Consider the following 26361-nt stretch of genomic DNA (forward strand, 5'->3'; position numbering starts at 1 on the left):
TTTGGACAGATCTCGATCGGGGAAGCCCATCGGGGGGGCCCATACACGGGCCAATAAGCTGCCGACTCTGTCTGTCGGCCCATGTATGGCCACGTGTATGGCCACCTTAAAGGTGCCATGCAGCTCCAGTAACGTCACTGGCGTGCTCCAAAGCCGATGCAGGCACCAGTGTGGAGTGTCGGTCTGCTATAGAGCCAACAGGTGGGGATTGAGTCCCAGTTATGGTGAGAGTACAATAAACAGGTGGAGGTGGACTAACTAAAGAAAGTGGTGTTATGGGAACTGTATACCAATTGTGGCATTGCACATGTGTCTTGATCCGGATGTTCACTGTGTGCCCTGGTGAAGGTAAAATAAATATGTCAAGTAAAAGCATTTATGTCTGCACGTTTATTTGGGTAACAACATCATAGTAAGTGCGTGTGTGGTGATTAGTATTGCACAAGTCGTTTACCCTCTTACAAGGAAAGCTTTTAAAATCACTGGCTGGTGCCTTAAATGTGGCTTCCCTCAGTAATTTTAACTTTTATTCTATTTTTAAGCCAGGGGGTTATGTCTAAGCAGCAGAGAACAACTCCCCATGTCATTCTACTACTTACACTAACTGACCTAACAGCTCATATGATGTATATGCAAAATCATATGGTAAATGTACATGTGCCGCCTTCATTGGTCCCCTTATGCCATCTTCTCTCCATTCCCTGCACTGACTGCATTCTACTTCCTGGCAGACTCTGCTCCTCGACCTGCTCTGTTTTTTTTTTTTTTTGCACCTCTCCTCAAACCAGAGAAACCAGACGTAATTTCCCGCAACACTTCCTCATACTATACCTGTGTGCCTGGATGATCACCGAGCTTAGTTTTACATTCACCTTTACACAGGTAAGAGCTTTCTCTACATTGCTCATGATATCTATGGATATAAATGCTATTTATTTGTAGAATGTGTGTAATAATTAAATGTGCATAAGATGGCATTATGAGTGGCTAGGAGTCAGTGGGATTATATTATTTGCATAACTGTTTTGTAAATGAAAGTTTATCTGGAAGCAAACAAGTGTAACTGCATACTAAGCCTTATGTTTAGATACATATACCAATGCACTCATATTTTAGTGGAGTACCGCAGGGCTCTGTACTAGGTCCCTTGCTTTTCAACTTGTTTATTAATGACCTGGAGGTGGCCATTGAAAGTACTGTTTCTATTTTTGCTCATGATACTAAATTGTGCAGAACTATAGGTTCCATGCAGGATGCTGCCACTTTGCACAGTGATTTGTCTAAACTGGAAAACTGGGCAGAAAACTGGAAAATGAGGTTCAATGTTGATAAATGCAGGTTATGCACTTTGGCAAAAATAATATAAATGCAAGTTATACACTAAATGGCAATGTGTTGGGAGTTTCCTTAAATGAGAAGGATCTAGGGGTCTTTGTAGATAACACGTTGTCTAATTCTGGGCAGTGTCATTCTGTGGCTACTAAAGCAAATAAAGTTCTGTCTTCCATAAAAAAGGGCATTAACTCAAGGGATGAAAACATAATTCTGCCTCTTTATAGGTCCCTGGTGAGGCCTCATCTGGAGTATGGGGGCAGTTTTGGACTCCAGTCCTTAAGAGGGATATAAATGAGCTGGAGAGAGTGCAGAGACTAAGTGCAACTAAACTGGTTAGAGGGACGGAAGACTTAAATTATGAGGGGAGACGGTCAAGGTTGGGGTTGTTTTCTCTGGAAAAAAGGCGCTTGTGAGGGGACATGATTACACTTTACAAGTACATTAGAGGACATTATAGACAAATAGCAGGGGACCTTTTTACCCATAAAGTGGATCACCGTACCAGAGGCCTCCCCTTCAGACTAGAAGAAAAGAACTTTCATTTGAAGCAACGTAGGGGGTTCTTCACAGTCAGGACAGTGAGGTTGTGGAATGCACTGCCGGGTGATGTTGTGATGCTGATTCAGTTAATGACTATAAGAGGGACTTGGATGATTTCTTGGACAGACATAATATCAAAGGCTATTGTGATACTAAACTCTATAGTTAGTATAGTATAGATATGGGTATATAGAATTTAATTAAAAGTAGGGAGGGGTGTGTGTATGGATGCTGGGTTTTCATTTGAAGGGGTTGAACTTGATGGACTTTGTCTTTTCTCAAAGCGATTTAACTATGTAACTATGTAACTATGTAATGCAAATTGATGTTGCTTTCACTTTATAGAAATGTCATACTTCCCTAGGATATTATCAGAACAGAATATAATATTCTGCCTAATCCATTTGTTTAATTGATCTGTAGATCTGTAAGTTGCTCAGTCTGAGTTATCACAGTATGTGGTTAAGCGCAGTGACTGAAGAATAAATCCATACTTAAATAATGGAAGTTCTCAGTCTCTGCTCATACAAGCTTGAAAGCTACAGTGCCCATATCAACATGTTATCAAGGATGAAATATCAGACTCTCTGTATTATATTGTGCACTATATCCACACTCCCATCTGTGATTCTGAACCCTGATCTGACACCTGAGAGATCAGGGTCAAGAGCAAAGCTGAAATTAAAAGGAGGGTGATACCTAGTAGTTTCAATACCAAGAACTATGCTCATTGTGGAGGAAAATGTTGAACCTTCACGGAGTTCTGTTGTGCCCAACAAAGTACATGGGGAAATCAGTGCACAAATATTACGATGGTTTAAAAAGATGGTTCACTTTTAAGTTAACTTTTCAAATTTTATAGAATAGCTATAGCAACTTTACAATTGGTCTTTATTATCTCTTTTTAAAAGTGTTTGAATTATTTCGGGTTTTTTTGTCCCCATTTTTTAAATCAATGCTCTTTAAATGTACGTGTTTATTGTTATTGCTTGTTTTTATTACCGAGTATGTCTGCCATTGTGTTGTTGACATTTCAACCAAATATTGCTATGCTACAAGCTCCCTCTACTGGTCACAAATTGTCACTCTTTTCTTCATCCAGACAGCCAACTTAAAGGGATTCTGTCTTGATTTTTATGATGTAGTTTTTATTTCTAAATGACACTGTTTACACTACAAATAATTCAATCTAGAATATAAAATTTCATTCCTGAACCAACAAGTGTATTTTTAGTTGTAATATTGGTGTGTAGGTGCATCTCAGATCATTTTGCCTGGTCATGTGCTTTCAGAAAGAGCCTGCACTTTAGGATGGAACTGCTTTCTGGCAGGCTGTTGTTTCTCCTACTCAATGAAACTGAATGTGTCGAAGTGGGACCTGGATTTTACTATTGAGTGCTGTTCTTAGATCTACCAGGCAGCTGTTATCTTGTGTTAGGGAGCTGCTATCTGGTTACCTTCCCATTGTTCTGTTGTTAGGCTGCTCGGTGGGGAGAGGTGAAATCACTCCAACTTGCAGTACAGCAGTAAAGAGTGACTGAAGTTTAACAGAGCACAAGTCACATAACTGGGGGCAGCTGGGAAACTGACAATATGTCTAGCCCCATGTCAGATTTCAAAATTAAATATAAAAAAATCTGTTTGCTCTTTTGAGAAATGGATTTCAGTGCAGAATTCTGCTGGAGCAGCACTATTAACTGATGCGTTCCCTTTAAGGTAACTTTTAGTATGTAGAATGGCCGATTCTAAGTAACATTTGAATTGGTCTTCATTATTTTTTTTATATTTTTTAATTTATTTGCCTTCTGCCACTGGAGGTCACTGCCCCCATGTAAAAAAACAAAAGGCTGCAAATTTCTTGTTATTGTAACTTTTTATTACTCATATTTTTATTCAGGCCACCTCCTATTCTTATTAAACTCAATGCATGGTTGCTAGGGTAATTTGGACCTAGCAACCAGACTGCTGAAGTCGCAAACTGGAGAGCTGCTGAATAAAAATCGAAATAACTCAAAAACCGCAAATAATAAAAAAAATTATCAGTTGTATCAGTTGAGAGTGCAACTCTCATGCACATCATGCTTAAATGTAATTTAAAGTTGAACAACCCCTTTGAATAACAAGAGTGAGAGGCTCCATTCCTTGTAGGAATGCTAAGATTTGAGCCTCTGGGTGCAGCCATTTTTTTCCATTTGCCTCCAGGGTTGATGAAGATTATTAAGGCAAATGTTTTGCTGGCTCAAACCATAGAGCCCAAGTAATGCTGCTACTTAGGGGTTTTCATTTAATGGGATCAGATTTTAAAGCTTTGATCTATAAATTGTATTATCACAAATTTGCCACCCTACATTCTGCATTTTTATTGGTGTTACATAAGGAACTGAAGCTGCTTAATAACAATAATACAATTTTTGGGTTTCTGGTGAAAGTTGATACTTCTGGAGGAGGCGCTCAACATTTAGGCACTACATTGACTCCGGATCTCCCCTGGGGCAGCCCCATGATGTTAGGAACCATCATACCTCCTCTTGCTTTTCTTTTGCTTTGGAGCACAGCACAGTATGAGCCTTGCAAATCACATCTATGAAATCAACAACAACAATAACAATAGGCAAATGTTAATCTCTTTTCAAATACGTCTCTCCCAAACAAACACTATGTCTGAGACAACCTAACCCCAGGGGAATACCAGGTACACACAGCACAGGTATTTATAAAGGGAGTGCACTGTAGAATTTCTTTGAAAGAGATGGAGAAATCTGCATATCTGTGGTTACTTCAGGAAACGTTGGTGTTTTTAAGGACAGAAGCTTCCTGGAAGCTCTGCCAAAAGTATAATATCTTAGATATGCAAAGGACGTTGTTGTCACCATTTTAATCGACTTCATGTTGACATTTCAACAAGGTCGTTATTTAAAGGACAAGGAAAGTTAAACTAAAAGAAATAGGCCAGAAATTTTGTACTATATGTTTTGTGCTTCTGTACCAGCCCAAGGCAACCACAGCCCTTTAGCAGTAAAGATCTGTGTCTCCAAAGATGCCCCAGTAGCTTCCCATCTTCTTTTCTGCTGATTCAATGCACATGCTCTGTACTGAGCTTAGGGACCCACTCACAATATACAGTACACATAGAATAGAAATGTCACAATATAAGGCTGATTAGTAATTAATACAGATAATTACTACATGGCAGCACAGAAACCAGTGCAACTAGCATCAGAATTTAATAATCAGACCTGTAGCATCAGCTTATATTACAGGGGAAGCTCATTTTCTGCTGGATAATTAGTGACGAGCCCTAAGCTTAGCTTCTCAACAGCTGCTCAGAGCCCACTGAGCATGTGAGTGTCACAGACACTTTCCAAGATGGTGACCCCCTGTGACAAGTTTGAAGTCCTGGATCATTGCTGCTATTGACAAGCTGAAACTTTAGGCTGGTGCAATAAGTTCAGAATATAAAACATGGCATTTTTAGCTCTATTCATTTTTAGGCGTTAGTTCTCCTTAAAGACATTTAAGAGGCTATACTAAATGAAAAACAAATATGAATAATAATTAACCAAATATATCTATATGGTTGCAATTAAATGGGCACTTGTGTTATGTGTTTCTGCGTTAGTGCCCCCTAGTGGTGATGATGATGAACTTGCTGGCTGGAATAGTGTCCCCCTGGGTAGATATTGGGAGAACTGGCAGTAATTCCATCAAGGCCGAGTCGACCAGGCAACCCTGGAAAGCAAAAGCAGATATCTAATTGGTTGTGATAAATGATGAGCCGTTTCTTTGCTGAAAAAAAAAATACCCATAGACTCTAAAGTATTGTAAAATTTGGAGAGAAAAAAACACGCCCAATTTAACATCCTTATAGTTTACAACAGGGGGTGAATTATGACATATCAGAGTAGACTTTGTCAGTGGTGTTCATTTACTGTCACCCTAGTACAAGAGCATTTGTGTCCCCAACTTCCACCTCTCTGAACTTATACCACATCTTGTGGTTTATCCCGAGAAGCAGTTTCCAGTAAACACAGGGTCGCTGGTTCTAGACCAGGCCGTTCCTAACAGCCTCACACTCATACAGGCCTGGATTTGTGGAGAGGCCGTCCGGGCCCGGGCAGGATTTTAGGGGGCGGCATGCTGCCCAACCACACCAACATTAGTTCATAAACACTGGGGATGCGCAGGAGATACAATAGTTTTTTAAATTTCCCGTGTGCCAAATGCCACCCCATTTCTCTTAGGGCTGTGACCTTTTGGAGAAAAGTTTACTAGCCAGGGGGCGGGTCCATGAGGTGGAGGATCGTGATGTCACAGGGGCGTGGTTGTGATGTCAAATGGGTGGAGTAATAATTACGAGGGCCTGAGTATTCTCCCTCTAGAGGGAAGAAAGGGGTGCTGGGGATGCATTGGAGGCAGACCTGGAGCAGTTTGAATGGTGATCACAAATTTACCGGCAGCTACATTGCCGGTAAATGTGTAATACTGGCCCCGGCCTTGGTTGGTATTTTACCGGCTAGGTTTGTATTTTACCGGCTAGGTCAGTGAAATACCGGCCAAGTGGCAACCATAATTGCTCTGGTCCCGATGCTGAACATTTCAGCGAATAAAAGGGAAGGGACGGGGGTGGAATCGGGTGCCAACTATGCAAACCAGGCCCTGCACTCATCTGTATATATCTATACGAAACCCCCTACAGGGTTCTCCAGTTTTCCAGTCCTGATTGAAACTATAACGATAATGTAAACAGGTCAACACATATAGTTTTTCAGTTAAAGGGGTTGTTCACCTTCAAATTAACTTTTAGTATAATGTAGTGAGTGATATTCTAAGACAATTTGCAATTGGTTTTCATTTTTTATTATTTGTGGTTTTTGAGTTATTTAGCTTTTTATTCAGCAGCTCTCCAGTTGGCAATTTCAGTCATCTGGTTGCTAGAGTCCAAATTCCCCAAGTAACCATGCACTGATTTCCATAAGAGACTGGAATATGAATGGGAGAGGCCTGAATAGTAAGATGAGTAATAGTAGCAATAACAATAAATGTGTAGCCGTACAGAGCATTTGGTTTTAGAAAGATCTTTCTGCAGATGGGGACGCTTCACGGGGCAATTTCTAATGGGGACCGAAGTCCTGAAATGGGGAGGAATGGTAAGCTTATTTTAGATGGGGTCAGTGACCCCCAGAGAAGAATCCAAAGAAAAAGGCAAATAACTAAAAAACTATAAAAAAAAATATAAATAATGAAGACCAATTGCTTAGTTGCTTAGAATTGGCCATTCTATAACATACTAAAAGTTAATTTAAAGGTGAACCACCCATTTAATGAAACTTTGTTTATAATTCATCCTCATTATATAGGATATTTCCCATACTATCCCTTTATGTATTTGTCCATTGCTCTTCATGCAAGAGCGCCTTTCGTGCGTTTACTTGCTGCTTCTGTTAGAATTGGTAAGTTTTACTATTGACTACAGGTTTTAGTCCCACGACTTTAACATTTTTGCAAAGGTGAAAAAGCAGGAAGGGTAATGTCTTACCAGGTCTAGTAACCCATAGCAACAGAAGCACATGTTTGCTTTCAAGCTGATAATCAGTAACGGGCAATGCTAATTGGACTCTGCGGGTTACAAGGTCTGTTTCAATCTTTAGCAGTACAAAAACAAAATTAAGATTGAAGGGGGGATGATATTGTAGTTCCACTTCCATATTTATACTTGCAGAGCAGCAGAATATTAAATTATTGTTGTTTTTGTTTGTAGAGAAACAGAAAATGATGGCCTTGTGGGAGGTGCAAGAAGGTAAGTTATTTCCTCTAAACAACACCCTGTGTATCAGTAGCAACAACTTGGTATTATACAGCATTGAGCTGCTTCTTTATTATGTGAAAACAGCTTTATTACTCCCTTCAATATCAGATGGTTTTTCATGGTTGGTATAGTTTCCCATTAGGTGCATTTTGAATTAACTTTGAATATGATGTAGAGAGTGATATTCTGATACCATTTGCCATTGTTTTTCATTTTTTATTATTTGTGGTTATTTAGTTTTTTTATTCAGCAGCTCTCCTGTTTGCAAATTCAGCAATCTGGTTGCTAGGGTCCAAATTACCCTAGCAACCATGCATTGATTTGAATAAGCGAGAATAGGAGAGGGCCCTAATAGCAAGATGAGCTATAAAAAATATCAATAACAATAAATGTATAGGCTTACAGAGCATTCGTTTTTTTAGATTCAGTGACCGCCATTTGAAAGCTGGAAAGAGTCAGAAGCCTTATGATTCAAAAATTATAACAAAGAAAAATGAAGACCAATTGAAAAGTTTTTTAGTATTAGCCATGCCATAACATACTAAAAGTTAACTTTAAGGCAAACTTTAAGGCTCGCTTATAGCTCTGGGCTCAGATTACAGCAGGGAGGGGAGGAGAGAGAGGAGCAAACTGAGCATGCTCAAGCCCTAGCCCTGGAGGTTTAAGCTGAAAACAGGAAGTCTGATACAGAAGCCCATGAGTACACAATAGAAGGAAAGAAATGTGATTTCTTTTAACAGAGGACTCAGATCAGCATTACTTTGAGGATTTACTGGTATATTTATATAGACCTTTCTTAATTTTAACCTTTCCTTCTCCTTTAAATTTAAATTTACTGCACCGAGTAACACATTTCCATAACAATTACACAGTCAATGTGGAAGGTTATTAGACAAGGGAAACAAACAGACTCGTGGCACAACGCAATAGAATAGATTAATAGGGCATTTGATTGATTTGACAAGTAATTGCAGTGTGTAATGGAAATGTGCATAGAATTATAAAACTGTATGTATGTATGTAATGTTAATCTTTGTTTTACAACTCCTTGGGGCACATTTACTAAGGTTCGAAAGGTAAATTCAAAAATTCAAATTTAAAACCACCAACACGAATCTGAATGCAAATTGTGAGATTTATCACACCTCTACCCTGGAAACAGCTCTAATTCGATTATTCCCACCTAAAACCTGCAGGGGTTATTTAGAATCAATGGCAGAGGTCCCTTGAACTATTTGAAGATGTTAATAGTAGTGATGAGACAAATTTTTGCCAAGTTTCGCTTCGCCAATGATGCCCCATAGACTCCAATGGGAGAAAAAAAAATTTGTTGCACATCAAAAATTTGACAATCGTCAAAAAAAATGTCATAGTAACATAGTAACATAGTAAGTTAGGTTGAAAAAGACACACGTCCATCAAGTTCAACCTTTTAACCTGCCTAACTGCCAGTTGATCCAGCGAAAGGCAAAAAAAACCCACCTGAAGCCTCTCCAATTTGCCTCAGAGGGGGAAAAAATTCCTTCCTGACTCCAAAATGGCAATGGGACCAGTCCCTGGATCAACTTGTACTATGAGTTATCTCCCATAACCCTGTATTCCCTCACTTGCTAAACACCATCCAACCCCTTCTTATACCTATCTAATGTATCAGCCTGTACCACTGATTCAGGGAGACAATTCCACATCTTCACAGCTCTCACTGTAACAAACCCCTTCCGAATATTTAGGCGGAACCTCTTTTCTTCTAATCGGAATGGGTGACCTTGTGTCAGCTGGAAAGACCTACTGGTAAATAAAGCATTAGAGAGATTATATGAGCCCCTTTTATATTTATACATAGTCATCATATCACCCCTTAAGCGCCTCTTCTCCAGCTCGAACATCCCCAATTTGGCCAGTCTTTCCTCATAGCTAAGATTTTCAATACCTTTTACCAGCTTAGTTGCCCTTCTCTGTACCCTCTCTAATACAATAATGTCCTGTTTGAGTGATGGAGACCAAAACTGTACGGCATATTCTAGATGGGGCCTTACCAGTGCTCTATACAGTGGAAGAATGACCCCCTCCTCCCATGACTCTATGTCCCTTTTAATACAACTTTATTTGCCCTTGATGCTGCCGACTGGCATTGCTTGCTACAGCCAAGTTTATCATCTACGAGTGTCAAAAAAAAAATTTTAACCCGCAAAAGACAAGTTTTTTTTTTCCGGAGGATAACTCGATTCGAGTTTTCAGGTTGGGACTATTCAATCGAATTTTAGATGTTAAAATGTATTCATAAATAGCATACCATTCAAATTGTGAATAAGATCGAATTAGAGTTTAAAAAGAATTCACATTACTCTAAAATTCAACCTTTGATAAATAATCACCCTTGTGTTATACCGGAGAATATTGCAATAGTTACTAGAACTTACTGTAACGTACGGTATCCCAAAACCCAGAGCAAACCCCAAGGTCCCAGTCTTAGCTCACTCTTCTGCCTATAGCAGCCGCCTTTGGCTTCGGGAGGAACCATCCGCTACTCAAATGCCTCCAGGTCTTAATGTGAGAGGACCAAGGGGGAGGCTCTGGGCAGGCGAGGGAACCATAAAATGACTCACATACATTGGATGCACCATATTCCTTTTGCTGTCTAACCATAACATATACAGAAAGGACGGGGAACAAGGAGCAAGGCCAAGGCACAGTCCTGGTCAATACCAAACAGACAATGCGTTACCTATCAGGAAGCTGAAGTCTAGTCAAGGTCAAACACAGATCAGAAGCGCAGCACCAAATCAAGATCCAAAGAATAGTCAAACACAGGCAGGGGTCACTTCAGGCAGCAGAAATGTAAAGTTAGGAACAGGCAAGGGTCAAAACCAAATACTGGAGCACACTCAGGAACTATGGAACATAGACCTATACTGGGCCATGAGTCAGAGCAGAGTAGGGGGTTTTATAGCCAGTCGAATGGCTTACACAAATCACCTGTGGCTAAATTGGCAACAGGTGAAACAAGCCATGCTTACTTGCAATTACCAAGCATAGCCATAGGGGCAGGACGTCGCGACAATGCGACTAAATGCATGCGACGTGTCGGATGTTTTACTGAAAACGGAAGTGAAGGAGAAATCGCATGTTACAACTCCATTGATCCGACTGTCGGATGAAATCGCGGGCGATCAATGTAGTTGTAACATGCGATTTCTCCTTCACTTCCGTTTTCAGTAAAACATCCGACACGTCGCATGCATTTAGTCGCATTGCGACGTGTCGGGTCAAAACGCATCATCGAGTCCTGCCCTTAGAGTGAACCAGGGCCTTAGCTGTCTACTCACATAGGGGTATATTTATCAAAGAGCGAAGTTAAAGATCACCAAGTGAGCCCCTCTGTCCATTCATTTCTATGGGATTTTTAAAGGCGTATTTATCAAAGGATGAAAGTGAAAGTTCACCATTTGATAAATACGCCTTTAAAAATCCCATTGAAATAAAGGGAGAGAGGCGGTATTTCACTCTGTGGACTGTGGTGATCTCTAACTTCACTCTTTGAGAAATCTACCCCATAGAGCAGTGGTAATGAAGACAACACAAAAACACCAGGACCCTGGTTGAACTCAGATTATCTCACTTACCTACATGGAAAGTCACAGCAGTGTTGCCACCTATCTGCCCCTTGAATTTCCCACTGCTCGAGGGCCCAACTGTCTGTTCTGTTCAAGAAATGTACCATAAAATAACAGTCCACAATGCCTTGCCTGATTGGTTGCCATAGCTTATACTAGATCTGGTGCAAATGTTGTGCCTTTTATTATTTTACCCAATATGGTGATATTAGTGTCACTTTAAACCTTTTTTTAGTGTAAAATACCATTCACAAATGATTGCAGCCACAGCAATTTTCATAAAATGAATATTTAACACCTCTGGAATGTAGACATTGACATTTTCATTATCCGTATTTGACCATTACTATTCTTTTATCACAGGTTCAAATAACTCTCTGGGGAAACTCTTGCCAAAACTGAAGAGACTGTTTCACAGCTTGGGAATTACAGAGGCTTCCCTGTATCACCTGTTCAACAAGCCCATACCCGAAGGTGCATTTATTATATTGTTGCTTTATCTAAGATACACCAGATACATAAATGAAGGTATTGGCCAAGAGCCATAAATGAGTTTAAGGTATTTAAAGGGGAAGTAAAGTCTAAATAGAATAAGGCTAGAAATGCTGTATTTTGTATACTAAATATAAACATGAACTTACTGCACCAAAAGCCTAATCAAACAATTAATTTATGCTTTCAAAGTTGGCTACGGGGGTCACCATCTTGTAACTTTGTTATACATCTTTGCAAGACTAAGACTGTGCACATGCTCAGTGTGGTCTGGGCTGCTTAGGGATCATCATAAACAAAGCTGCTTGAGTTCTGTATGGCTGGGAAGTAAGGCGGGGGCTCCCCCTGCTGTACATAAGTATGATTGTTTCCCTGCTCAGCAGTTAGGGACCGTCTGACAATTCCTATCCACAGCAGTAAATGAAGGGAGAATTTCACTGCATACAGTCAGGTTTCTTATAAAAACGGTACACATTTTTTAATTAAAGTATATTGGAGATAGGTTTCTTTTTCATTAAAGAAAGTAAAAATGGGATTTTATTTTTTTTGCCTTTACATGCCCTTTAAGCAGGAAACTCAGATTGGGGGGGGCATGTGATTAATTGTGAATTTTCAACGTTGGGTTAAATCGCGCTCATTTAAAAAAAAAAAAAAACTCAAATTGCAAAATGCCTTGAAAGTTGATGGTGCCAAATTAGAATTTTCGATTGAATTTCATGTTCGGAAAGCTCAAATTCTTTGGTGTGATATTTTCGAATTGGTGTAAATTTGAGTTTTGGCTAACAAGTTTCTTAATGTGAGACACTGATATTTTTGTGTTATATATTTGCCAATCACTAGGTATGAGCAAACAACAAGTAATTTATCAGGAATTCCTTCAATGTGCACCAACTGATTGTGATTGAAATAAAATCTTTAGGACTAATTAGATGAATCTAACAGTCTTGCGAGATATTTCCAAGCAATGCTGCAGAGTTCTTCTCAGCTAATGTTAAATAGAATACAGGTATGGGATCCGTTATCCGGAAACCTATTATCCAGAAATTTCAGAATTACAGAAAGGCCATCTCCCTACTCCATTGTATCCAAAAAATCCACATTTTTAAAAATTATTTCATTTTCTCTGTAATAATAAAACAGTACCTTGTACTTGATCCCAACTAAGATATAATTAATCCTTATTGGAAGCAAAACCAGCCTATTGGGTTTATTTATTAATGTTTTTTCTTAGTAGACTTCAATTGTGGAGATCCAAATTATGAAAGACCCCATAGCCGGAAAACCCCAGTTACTGAACATTCTGGATCACCTATTCCATTCCTGTAATTTAAATATTCTTTACTTCTTCTACAGCAGCAGCACCAGAAGCTAACTTGGAAACAATGTCGATTGATGATTTATGTCAGTTCATCCAAACGTTTGAAGAAAAGGTTAAACATTTCCATTCTGTTATTCAAGGTAAGGTAATATTGGGTATTGGGAATAATACGTTGGGGATAGGGATGTACCGAATCCACTATATTGGATTCGGCCGAACCCCCGAATCCTTTGAAAAAATCCTAATTTGTATATGCAAATTCGGGGTGGGAAGGGGAAAACCTTTCTTACTTCCTTGTTTTTTGATAAAAAGTCACATGATTTCCCTCCCTGCCCTTATTTGCATATGCCAATTAGGATACAGATTTGGTTCAGCTGGGCAGAAGGATTCGGCCGAATCCTGGCTGAATCCCGAACCGAATCCTGGATTCGGTGCATCCCGAGTTGGGGCAGAGCTTTTCAGCTGGAGGCCCATGGGCTGGAAATGGTTCTACAAGAACCATTTTTTTACTTTTAAACCAATAGGGAATAGGAAACAACTTGTCATTTATCTGCTCAGATAAAGCCATAAATGAAGAAATAAAGAAATAAAGAAATTCATTCAAGTCTCATAGAAATGAATGGAACTATTTTAATAAGACTAACTAGCCGCACCAATTGACTGGGCTCAACTAAATTCTCTAGAAATCTGCATTAATATCAACGATTCACCAACAGTAGGGGAACGAGATTCAACCAGGGTTCTGCAACCAGTCACAGGCACTTCTGAATGTTAAACATAGTAGTTTTCATTTTGTCATTTTGTTTTATAGAAAATACACCAGACTGTAGTTCTGGCATCATTTCCTCATTCCCAAGTGAAGGTAAGTAGGATCACTTCCAATCTGTTAAATGAAGGACAGACTATATACTATTTGGAGGCAGATTTATCAAGGGTCGAATTTTCAAATTAGAATTCTACATTTTTTTATGGCCAAAACTGTCAAATTAGGCTAGGGAATTGTTAAAATTTGATTCGAGTATTTTTTAAAATTTGGATTCGATTTTCGAAATTTACCATACACTGGCACTTTAAGGGGCAGATTTACTAAGGGTCGAATATCGAGGGTTAATTAACCCTCGATATTCGACTAGGAACTAAAATCGTTCGACTTCGAATATCGAAGTCGAACGATTTAGCGCTAATCCTACGATCGAAGGATTATTCGTTCGATCGAACGATTAAATCCTTCGAATCGAACGATTCGAAGGATTTTAATCCAACGATCGAAGGAATATCCTTCGATCAAAAAAACGCTGGCAAGCCTATGGGGACCTTCCCCATAGGCTAACATTGACTTCAGTAGCTTTTAGCTGCCGAAGTAGGGGGTCGAAGTTTTTCTTAAAGAGACAGTACTTCGATTATCGAATGGTCGAATAGTCAACGATTTTTAGTTCGAATCGTTCGATTCGAAGTCGAAGTAGTAGTCGAAGGTCGAAGTAGCCCATTCGATGGTCGAAGTAGCCAAAAAAACACTTCGAAATTCGAAGTTTTTTTAATTCGAATCCTTCACTCGAGCTTTGTAAATGTGCCCCTAAGAGTTCAAATTCGGCTATTCGCCACCTTAAACCTGTCGAATTGCTGTTTTAGCCTATGAAGGACTAAAGGGTTCAATGTCCCAGCCTTCTTGACATTCGAGTTTTTTTTTTTTAAAAAAACTCTAATCGAATTTGATTCAAATTCAGTTCGAGTTTGCGGGTCAATCCTATTCACCCGAGTTCCAAAAATTAGATTATTTTTAATAAATCACAATTGGTCGAATTTCGAGTTCATGGGAGTTTTAAATAACTCCCATGAACTTGAAATTTGACCCTTTATAAATCTGCCCCTAAGTGTTCTTGTAAAAACAAACACATAACATCTGGGGTATAAAGTAAAACCAAATGTATCCAGATACCTGGGGGCAGATTCACCAAAGGGGCGAAGTGGAAGTGGAAATTCGTTAGTGTTACCGCCCACAAGGACATCGCCAATTTACCAACGGGCGCAGCCACCAATTCACTAGCGACAGAGACAGACGCTAGTGGTCTATCGACAGGCGGCAATTCGCTCTGGCAAATGGTCGTTACTCCACAAATTTACTAAAGTGCAGATTTTACTGAACGTTACCTCTTTCGCCAGTGTTGCCTTCACCACCTCAGACCAGGTAAAGTGCATTAAAGCAGATAGATCTTCCTCAGTCTTCTGTCACTTACATTTTATATTCTGTGAGCCGAAAATGCATCAAAGTCCAAAAAACACTGGTGACTTTTAATTTTTTCAGCCTCATAGCCTGCAAAAGTACTAACTTAAAATTTTTTGGGGTTACTGATTTCCCCCATACATTATCTAACATATGGAACCTAAACTATACAGTGGGCTCATGTGTAGGGCATTATAACAACTCTACTGTCTTAATTAAAGGAGAATTCAGCCTAAACCTTAAAAACCCCCTAAACCCCAACCCTACAAAGACCCCCCTCACTCCTTCACCCCAGCCTACCTGGTACCTGGGGCAAATGCCACTAACTTTTTACTTACCCCTCCGTGCAGATTCTCGGTAGTTCACGGCAGCCATCTTCTTTTCTTCCGTAAACGTCGGAAGCAGAGTTTCGGCGCATGCGCAGTTGGAATAATTTCCAGTCCCGAAAAAAGTCACAATAATCTCTGAAAAAAACTTTCATGACTTTCGGCACATACGCAGTTGTTGGGGACCAGAAGATTACTCCAACTGCGTATCTGTTTCCGAAGTTTACCGAAGAAAAGAAGATGGTCTCAGTGAACTCCCGAGGACAGAATCTGCAACGAGGGGTAAGTAAAAAGTTAGGAGGAGGGAGGGCGATCTATGTAGGGTTGGGGGGTAGGGTTTTTTTAAGGTTTGGGTTGAAATCTCCTTTAGGGTTCTATGGGCATGTGTTTTAAAAAGTGTAATAAGTAGGTATATGCACCAACATTAACATAAAGACGTCCATAAATTTTAAATTTCCCACCCTATGCAAAGACCTGAGTGCAAGATCCCTAGTGAAATTTCGCTTGGCAGAAATGAATGCTAGCGCATCTTCACTATCAAATGGTTCGCAATGTTGAAGTAACACTAGCGAAAACTCGCCAACGTTTGGCTCACGCGACGAAACCCACATTTTAGTGAATTGGCGTAGTCTGAGCGAACTTTCGCCTGGCGAAGTGTTGCGCTGGGTGCGAAGTGGACGCTGGTGAATTTTCGCTGGTTAGTAAATCTGCCCCCTGATATCTTGGGTTAATTCCAGCCAGGACATTTTCTGCAAGGAGTATGTATATAGAAACCTTCTGCAAAATTAATGTGTTGGTGCCATTATGAAAATATATAAAGAAGTGGTGTGTTTATGCTGAGGGTAGGGCAGGTCCCTGGTAGCTCACTTGAGGTTGTTCCTCATAACCCCAGAAGTCCCCATCATGTGTGAGTCCTTCAGCTCAGTCTATTGTGTGGCGGCTGAACTCCTTTGGTTTCTATTGTGCCGTCTTGGCATATTCAGTAAACAGATAAACCATTTAAAATCAAGTGGCTTTTTGTTCTGAATAAATATCAACCCATGTTCTCCTGATGTAAGCCATAAAAGTCAGTTTAGTCAGATTAATATCATTATTATTACTTTATATGCTTTATGAAGCCAAATTATCTTGTTCGTAGGATTATAGTTCAATTAAAGATAGTCATCATGAGGTACCTCTATGCCATAGGTGATATTTTAGTCGAGTTTAATCCTGAAAGCATAACTATGCATATACCTGTTTAAGATTCAGTTACATTTGCATTCTTTTATGTTGTTATACAGTGGCAGGTTGTGATCTTACACATCTCCTTATAGCCCTCCAGTATTTTTATTTTCTTACAAGAGGACAGGCCTAGCATTTTATGGAGAGTAGATTTATCCGAACCTCAAATAATTCGTAGTTTTTGGAGCAAAAAAAAAAACTACGAATTCTTCGAGATTTATTAAATTCCGTTGGTCTAAGAACTCTAAATCTGAAACCCCGGCATCTAAAAGCTCTCGAGGTCCTGTATAAGTCAATGGGGAAGTTCCCAGTGTCTGCGCTGATGTCTGTACCGATATCCGATGATTTTGGGGATTCGGAGCAAAAAACTCCGAAAACAACGACGTTTTTGCAGAAAACTAGCCCTCTAGTATTAGTATTTTCTTACAAGGGGACAGGCCTAGCATTTTATGGAGAGTAGACCAACAATGGAAGTGTGGCAAACCAAAAACATTCAGAAACTAAATGCACCAGGAGCAGCGGCTGCAGGAAGCCTCGGCGTGAGGATCATGGCACATGGGATTTCTTCTCTGAAATTATTCAGCCGTTGGAGAAGAGTCCAAACCTGGGGAAAATTGCTATACCGTATATACTCGAGTATAAGCCGAGTTTTTCCGCATCCAAAATGTGCTGAAAAAGTCTACCTCGGCTTATACTCGGTCAGCGGGCAGTTGCTGAGATTGCAGTCACTTTTAATCATTCCTATACCAACAGTTCACTTGGGGAGAGACTGCAATATCCCACAATGCCCTCTGTTGGTTATATGAAAGAATAACAGTGCGCCCTCTGTTGGTTATATGAAAGAATAACAGTGACTGCAATATCACACAGCACCCTCTGTTGGTTATATGAAAGAATAACAGTGCGCCCTCTGTTGGTTATATGAAAGAATAACAGTGACTGCAATATCACACAGCGCCCTCTGTTGGTTATATGAAAGAATAACAGTGACTGCAATATCACACAGCGCCATCTGTTGGTTATATGAAAGAATAACAGTGACTGCAATATCACACAGCACCCTCTGTTGGTTATATGAAAGAATAACAGTGACTGCAATATCACACAGTGCCCTCTGTTGGTTATTTTAAAGAATAACAGTGATGGCAATATCACACAGCCCCCTCTGCACATGGTAGTGGGACAGTGGGACAATGCACACAGTAATCTGTTTGGCAATTCTCTGTCACCATCAACTTTGCAAAGAAGTCCGGTTGATCGCTGGGGGGGTCGCTTTGGCAGAATCTGCACTGCTGGGAGACAGGGCTGTAGTTGTGTCTAGGCTTATACTAGAGTCAATAAGTTTTCCCAGTTTTCGTAGGTAAAATTAGGTACCTCGGCTTATACTCGGGTCGGCTTATACTCGAGTATATATGGTATATATTTTCTGTGTGCCATGAGCCTAACTATGCACATAAGTTCTAGAAAAGTTAAGAGACATAACAGAATCTCAGCGTTTTCCTGCATTCAACGCCATTTGGAGGGGGGTTCGTAGAGTGCAGTGCCCCTCAATGCTGTAGAATGAAATATAATTCATTTATATATTTATCTTTGCAATGGGAGCACCACATTACACGATTGATTATCAATAGGAAATTGCATTGCAGAGTTAGGAGCTTTGTATCTTTTACACATTGTATTAATTAGATCTCATTACAGATTCTCCACTCACTCTCGGGACCAATGACAACAACATTTGTCGTACAAGACGTGCAACAGACTCAGACTGTAAGTTGTTGGGGTATAACAAGATAGATTGGGATACTGACCTGGCTTTAAAGAGTGGTGCCCAACTAACTCTGATAAGGCCATGTCATTAGACTAGAGATTCCAAAACTGTGGGAATGCCCCACATAGAGGAACTGAAGCAGGGGCTGGAAGAGACTTTAATGCAGGTTTGATGGAATTTGCTGTAAATGCCCTAGGTATCACTTGTAAGATGACAGTGAGGCAATTCAACAGAGTGTCTGTTCTTCTAATTCAACCCTTCATCCTGAACTCAGATGTGAGTTTCCAAAATTTCACAATACCCTTACAAAAGTAGATATAATGGGCTTTCAGCAAAGTTGAGTGTTAAAGAGCACACAAAGATCTAAAATATCTTGCCATTATGTAGCCTATGTATAGAACACCAGGATTGTCCCATGTTGCTTTATATCCTTATGAAAATTCTTGACCAGAACATCCAATGATGGTGACATCATAGGTAGAAACACAATGTGCTGATCACTTAAAGGGTGGTTCACCTTTACATTAACTTTTAGGGGGTTATTTATGAAGCTCCGAATATCCAAACCTCGAATAATTCGTAGTTTTTGGAGCAAAAAAGAAAAACTACAAATTATTCTAGATTTATTAAAGTTTGATGGTCTAAAATCTCTGAATCTGAAACCCTGGCATCTAGAGGTCTTGTATAAGTTAATGGGGAAGGTACCAGTGGCTGCGCTGATGTCTGTACCGATATCTGATGATTTTGGGGATCAAAAAACTCTGAAAAAAATGTAGTTTTTGCAGAAAACTCCAAACAATTAGGAGTTGTCGGGGGAAAGCTCAGAAGTTTTCAGAGTTTTGCCTGACCCTATTTTTTCAGGCTTTTTTCTTCATAAATAAGGCCCATTCGGGAATTCGGAGTTGCTCGGAGTTGGATATGAGAAATACTGAGATAAATACGGACCTTGATAAATTACCCACTTAGAATCATGTAGAGAGTGATATTCTTAGACAATTTGCAGTTGGTTTTCATTTTTTGTTATTTGTGGTTTTTGAGTTATTTTCAGCAAGGACCTTAGCAAGGACACATTGGTTTGAATAAGATAGTGGAATATGAATAGGAGAGGCCTGAAAAGAAAAACAAGTACAGGTATAGGATCCCTTATCCGGAAAGCTCCGAATTAAGGAATGGCTGTCTCCCATAGACTCCATTTTATCCAAATAATCCAAATTTTTAAAAATAATTTCCTTTTTCTCTGTAATAATAAAACAGTAGCTTGTACTTGATCCCAACTAAAATATAATTAATCCTTATTGGAAGCAAAACCAGCCTATTGGGTTTATTTAATGTTTAAATGAATTTCTAGTAGACTTAAGGCATGAAGACCCAAATTACAGAAAGATCCGTTATCCGGAAAACCCCAGGTCCTGAGCATTCTGGATAACAGGTCCCCCATAAAAAGTAGTAATAACAATACATATTTGCATTTATTTTTAGATGTGGCCAGTGACCCCTATTTGGAAGCTGGAAATACTCAGAAAAAGTTGTAAAATAATTCAAAAACTATAAAATAGAAAAAATGACGACTACTTAAAAGGTTGCTTATATTAAAGGTGAACTGCACCTTTAAAAAGTGTCCAGTAGGATTTCACAGCAACCTATTACAGTCGGTAACACACTGAGCATGTGCAGTGCCACTGACACCAGACACAAAGAAAATCAAAAAAAGCTCTAGAGTTACAGGGGCAGTTTCAGACGCATGGTACTACTCTCCTTATGGGTTAGTACAACAAGACACAAGCATAAAGTGTTAATAAACAGGGAATGGCTATCCTATTGCACAAGCTTCCTTTTTCCCTTAACTTTTCTATTGTTTTGTATAGATAAATATTTTTGATGAATATGTATTTTATGATCCCCTGTTACAATTTATACTTTGAATCCTAGCTTCTTTGAACATTGCAAGATTGAAGAGAAATGGTCAGTACTATTGCCAGGTTTGCTGGACCAAAGGACACGTTCCGCAACAGTGTATGTTGTCGTTTTTTCCTCCTTTGATATTTTGCGTTTTGTGGGTAACATTATTTATAATATATACTGGCTTTGTTTCCAACCTGTAGTAAAAAGAACTTCTACTATAAATGTAAGTTAAAAAAAAAACTTTTGAATGCTGTAGTTATTTATAGATTTAGAAGAATTTGTTGGGAACAGATGCTTTACTTGTAAATGTAAGATTACTAAGGAAGAATATTCAACAGAAACCCAAGGAGAAGAAGAAAGTAATAGTTAAAGGAAAATTATACCCCCAAACAATGTAGGTCTCTTTAAAAAGATATTGCATAAAACAGCTCATGTGTAAAACCCTGATTCATGTAAATAAACCATTATCATAATAATATACTTTTCTAGTAGTATGTGCCATTGGGTAATCCTAAATAGAAAATTGCCATTTTAAAAAATAAGGCCCACCCCCTGGGATCGTACGATTCACAGTGAACACAAACAAACCAAACAAATACATGTTAGGTCACATGAGCCAATTAACAGACAGAGTTCTGTCTTTTGCTTCTTCACTTCTTCCTGTTACAGTTAGTGTTGTAGTATTTCTGGTCAGGTGATCTCTGAGGCAGCACACAGACCATCACGAAATGGTGGCTCAAGGCAAGAGCAATACTTACTTAAATATATAGACCAGTTTGGTAAGATTCTTTTAATATGCCACTTATTATGATATAAACTATCTTTTGCTTAAGTGTTCATTTTGAGGGTATAGTTTTCCTTTAAGTAACATTGAGCCCCACAATCAAGGAGAGAGATTGAAAGATTGTATGGGACCTGTTATCCAAAAACTCATAATTTGGATTCCCAATTCTTTAGTCTACTAGAAAATCATGTAAACATTAATCAAACCCAATAGGATTGTTTTGCTTCCCATAAGGATTAATTATATCTTAGTTGGGATCAAGTACAAGGTATTGTTTTATTATTACAGAGAAAAGGGAAATCATTTTTAAACATTTGAATTATTTGGTTAAAATAGAGCCTATGGGAGAAGGCCTTCCCGTAGTTCAGAACTTTCTGGATAAAGGGTTCTGGATAACAGATCTCATACCTGTACAATGATTTAAGAGAGGAATAAAATTGGAGTGGAATATAAGGCTAAATCATTCTCCATCTATTACAGGAAAGCCTCTACAGCCCCTGCTCTTCCCATACTTTGTTTATTAGAGCTTTATAAACAAATAGTGAGAGCGCCAACAATAATACTTCAAATGTACAGCATCATGGTGGTTATGGCTAAATGGTTTTTGTTCCTGCACATCATGACTGCACAATGGTGGTCAGAGGGGAAACTGGGTGAACTGGGTGTAGACTAGAGGTGCTGCACAGTTGCCCCTATATCCGAGTGTAAGACCAAAGAAAGAGCAGCAGTGTATGAAAGATTAGACAATGTTCAGTAAAAAGGGTTATTTCGATTTATTGTATAAGTGTCATAATGGACCCGCCCAATTTTCATGCATATTAATATTATTTTTCTTCTCAATTGTTTCTTAGCAACTGAAAACACTGTCGCTCAAGCAAGTGAGTATTGTCTTACGTTCTACAGTTATAGAAAATCCTCTGTAGCTATAGTTACATAGTTAAAGGGATACTGTCATGGGAAAACATTTTTTTTTTCAAAATGCATCAGTTAATAGTGCTGCTCCAGCAGAATTCTGCACTGAAATCCATTTCTCAAAAGAGCAAACAGATTTTTTTATATTCAATTTTGAAATCTGACATGGGGCTAGACATAATGTCAATTTCCCAGCTGCCTCCAGTCATGTGACTTGTGCTCTGATAAACTTCAATCACTCTTTACTGCTGTACTGCAAGTTGGAGTGACATCACCCCCTTCCTTTCCCCCCAGCAGCTAAACAAAAGAACAATGGGAAGGTAACCAGATAGCAGCTCCCTAACACAAGATAACAGCTGCCTGGTAGATCTAAGAACAACACTCAATAGTAAAAACCCATCTCTCTCCTAAAGTGCAGGCACAAGTCACATGACTGGGGCAGCTGGGAAATTGACAAAATGTCTAGCCCCTTGTCAGATTTCAAAATTGAATATAAAAAAATCTGTTTGCTCTTTTGAGAAATGGATTTCAGCGCAGAATTCTGCTAGAGCAGCACTATTAACTGATTCATTTTGATAAAATGTTTTTTTTCCCATGACAGTATCCCTTTAAGTTGGGTTGAAAAATTCATCAAGTTCAACCCCTCCAAACGAACCCCGATTCACATATATATCAATAAAGCATAAGACTACTTACCTGCACCAATACTATACAAAATTATATATGACCCCCCTGGTTAACTGCTATATACAATGTACGACTGTCTCCATCATTCTAGGACTGACCATCCATGATATCTACGATATCATAAAAGTGTTGCCAAAGGAGGCCACCGTGCATGTTGGACGTCTCTTAAATCTCACCGATGATCAAGTTGAAAAATGCATGAAAGATGAAAAAGAAGATGAAGTGGAGAAACTGTACAGAATTATAAGAGAGCGGGAAAAAAATGGAAATCCCACAAAGCAGCAAATAGTCTTGGAAATTGAAGAGGCGCTGATGAGGATGGACTATGAGAACAGTTTAAATAAATTAAGGCGGATTTGTTGCAACAATTGCAAGCGGATAACAAGTAAGTTGATTGTGATTGGTGGAACTAGTCTGCTACGCAGCTGCTTAACTGTATGAAGTTTCTTCAAGACCTAAGGGATCATTTACTATCTGCACATAAAAACATGAAACTCCAGCTTCCAAGCATTCCTGATAATAAATCCCATAGCTGCATTTATATATATCCCCTCTGAGTTTACCAGCAGTATTAGCACCGGAACCTAATCACGATGATATTGTAGCAGTAACTCTTTCATTTGCCCTGCAGGCTAGACAAACGGACACAATCTGTTTTGAAGAACAACTATGACAAGGAAAATGTTGTCCTCTCCTCAGTCTCCAAGAAACATGACAAGATACACAACCAGACTACAAAACCACAATATACGTGCCATTTGCAACAGGGTGGTATGTGGTCAAAGAGCAAAATGATTTTGAGGGACCCTGAATGTTATAGCGAAGCATTGCTCGACGTGGCTCTCCAAGTAAATGAAGAAGATGAAATGGAAAAGCTTAACAATGGAAAGAGCAGCATGGATGTGAGAGATAAACTGACCTGGGCCCATACAATTCTTGTTCCCCCATTATAGACATGAACTGATGAATTACCAGGTATTAGGTATAAGGTGCCCCTCCTATTTTGGTGTATACATTATCTCAAACATATATATATATATTATATAAGTGAAGGTATCAAATCAATATGAAATAACATCCCAAGACTTGGTTGGTCTGTTTCACAATGACTTCCAAATTCTGCACACCTTTCTAGAACAACCCTAACAACCCAGAACTTGGCTGGTGATCAACACACAGAGTGGGAAGCAGTGATTTTCAGGCAAGAGACTGCCCTCTTTGACCCAACAACATCATTAAAATGAACATGTGTTGTCCCCAGTCTCAGTCTCAGTGATTCTTACTAAGGATTTATTCTCCGTGCTCAGCTCCAGCCTTTTCCCAGTTACTTTCAAAACCTCTGCTTGCCTTTGTGACTGCTCTACGTTCTTTCAGAAGTCACGTGGTGGAGGACTTTCAGGATTATTAGAGGTGACTAAAGGGTTTCTGTAGGGTGTTGTTGAGGGTGCTCACCCAACCTCACTGTAATAAATCTTGCAACGTTTATACCAGGTCTTGTAGCTCTTAGCAACCGATTAGATGTTTTCTTTTGATCAGGTGACCAGGAAATGCTACCTACTGATCAGTATGGGTCATCAGATTACATATAACTTTTATTACACTGCACCGTGATTTATATTAATGTTATCTCTTCCTGGTTACAGGTTTCTACAAACATCTTCTCAAATCTTCATTCATAATTTGCTTGATATTATATTCAAGCCATGACACTAGGAACTTGGTTTATAGCTCTTTCTTTTCTTGTGTAACTTTCTAGAATAACCCTACTGCTGGAGCAAATCTTTCCTTTGTGTATAATCCATGTTAACAAAACTAGTCAACCCCAAGGTTGCTTACTGGAGGGGAATTTGCCAAGACCTATGACCCCCTTAATACCACTGCTCACATTTTACTCTGTCACCACCATGTGATATTTTGAATCAGTAAAGACATTGCACATCTACACCAGATTTATGGACCCATTTGTAAGTACGATGCTGCTCTTAAAATGAGAACTAAAGCTTAACAAAGCAGTAGGGTAGAAAAGTTGAACAATATGCTTGGGGCGTCTACAAAAGGCCAAGGCAACCACAGCCCTTTAGCAGTAAAGATACAAAGATGCCCCAGTAGCTCCCCATCTTCTTTTCTGTTGATTCCCTGCACATGCTCTTTGCTGCTGTCACTTACTGAGCTTAGGGAGCAACTTACAAGGCTACTGCATCTAAAGGCTACCGGTTGCAATGATTTTTACTCCAAGTAACATAGTAAGTTAGGTTGAAAGAAGACACGTCCATCAAGTTCAACCTTATAAATCTAGAAATAACCTGCCTAACTGCCAGTTGATCCAGAAGAAGGCAAAAAAAATCATCTGAAGCCTCTCCAATTTGCCTCAGAGGGGGGAAAATTCCTTCCTGACTCCATAATGACAATGGGACCAGTCCCTGGATCAACTTGTACTATGAGCTATCTCCCATAACCCTGTATTCCCTCACATGCTAAACACCATCCAACCCCTAAGGTTTTGGGGGGGAAGCCCTCGGGTGCCTATAAATGTATTTTTTTAATTAAAAATCGCCCAGCCTCTGCCACGGATTTCTATAGGAAATCCGGTGAAGGAGCTGGGGAGGGGTAGGGGGCTGGGTTGGTGGCAGAAGTGATGTTTTGTGCACACATCGCGTGACGTCACTTGTGAGTGTGTGTGAGGTCACATGCAGGACATGCTGATGTCACATGCACAGCATAGGGGGCTTGTTTAGGTCCAGTGCCTAGAATGTAAAAATCACTGCACAAAATGACCCAATATTTATGATGGAAAACATTCACCTGCGCATTTAAAGGCAGTTCCCATGATCCGTGCTCTTGCTGCTGCCTGTATTTTTTTTTTATCACAAACACAAGTAAAACATTTTTCTAATAGTAATTTTTTTTCTATTTATTAAAAGTTGAATTCAGAATAAAATGCTGCACTATAATCATTGCACCTTTTTTCCTAGAAAGTTGGAGTTTTGTAGCATTTTCTGATTTTCTCTTTCTCTACCTAAAAGTTTTTAATTAAAAATCGCCCAGCCTCTGCCACGGATTTCTATAGGAAATCCGGTGAAGGAGCTGGGGAGGGGTAGGGGGGGCTGGGTTGGTGGCAGAAGTGATGTTTTGTGCACACATCGCGTGACGTCACTTGTGAGTGTGTGTGAGGTCACATGCAGGACATGCTGATGTCACACGCACAGCATAGGGGGCTTGTTTAGGTCCAGTGCCTAGGGTGGCATCTGACCTTAATACAGCCCTGCAACGCCTTCTTAAAGCTATCTAATGTATCAGCCTGTACCACTGATTCAGGGAGAGAATTCCACATCTTCACTGTAAAAAAAACCCCTTCCCAATATTTAGGCGGAACCTCTTTTCTTCTAATCAGAATGGGTGACCTTGTGTCAGCTGGAAAGACCTACAGATGAA

At 39.4% G+C, this 26361-nt stretch overlaps 1 protein-coding gene across 1 annotated transcript; it reads left to right on the forward strand.

The window, feature by feature from the left end:
• The first annotated feature begins 772 nt into the window (after nt 1-772).
• On the forward strand, nt 773-25186 carry LOC108706543. The gene is made up of 10 exons (XM_018243050.2): nt 773-882; nt 7634-7672; nt 11659-11769; nt 13141-13245; nt 13917-13967; nt 18575-18643; nt 20574-20657; nt 22182-22208; nt 23021-23314; nt 23561-25186. The coding sequence occupies exons 2-10, from the start codon at nt 7645-7647 to the stop codon at nt 23563-23565; spliced, it is 774 nt and encodes a 257-aa protein (XP_018098539.1). The 5' UTR covers nt 773-882; nt 7634-7644; the 3' UTR covers nt 23566-25186.
• Nucleotides 25187-26361: the final 1175 nt, after the last annotated feature.

Source organism: Xenopus laevis, chromosome 1S (assembly GCF_017654675.1).
Source record: "Xenopus laevis strain J_2021 chromosome 1S, Xenopus_laevis_v10.1, whole genome shotgun sequence".
Taxonomy (NCBI): Eukaryota; Metazoa; Chordata; class Amphibia; order Anura; family Pipidae; genus Xenopus; species Xenopus laevis.

Excerpts from the sequence above, each read along its gene's own strand:
- LOC108706543 (XM_018243050.2), top strand. The coding sequence starts at position 7,645 with ATGATGGCCTTGTGGGAGGTGCAAGAAG. Across the intron at positions 7,673-11,658 it reads CTTGTGGGAGGTGCAAGAAG|GTTCAAATAACTCTCTGGGG; the intron begins GTAAGTTATTTC and ends CTTTTATCACAG. Across the intron at positions 11,770-13,140 it reads CAACAAGCCCATACCCGAAG|CAGCAGCACCAGAAGCTAAC; the intron begins GTGCATTTATTA and ends CTTCTTCTACAG.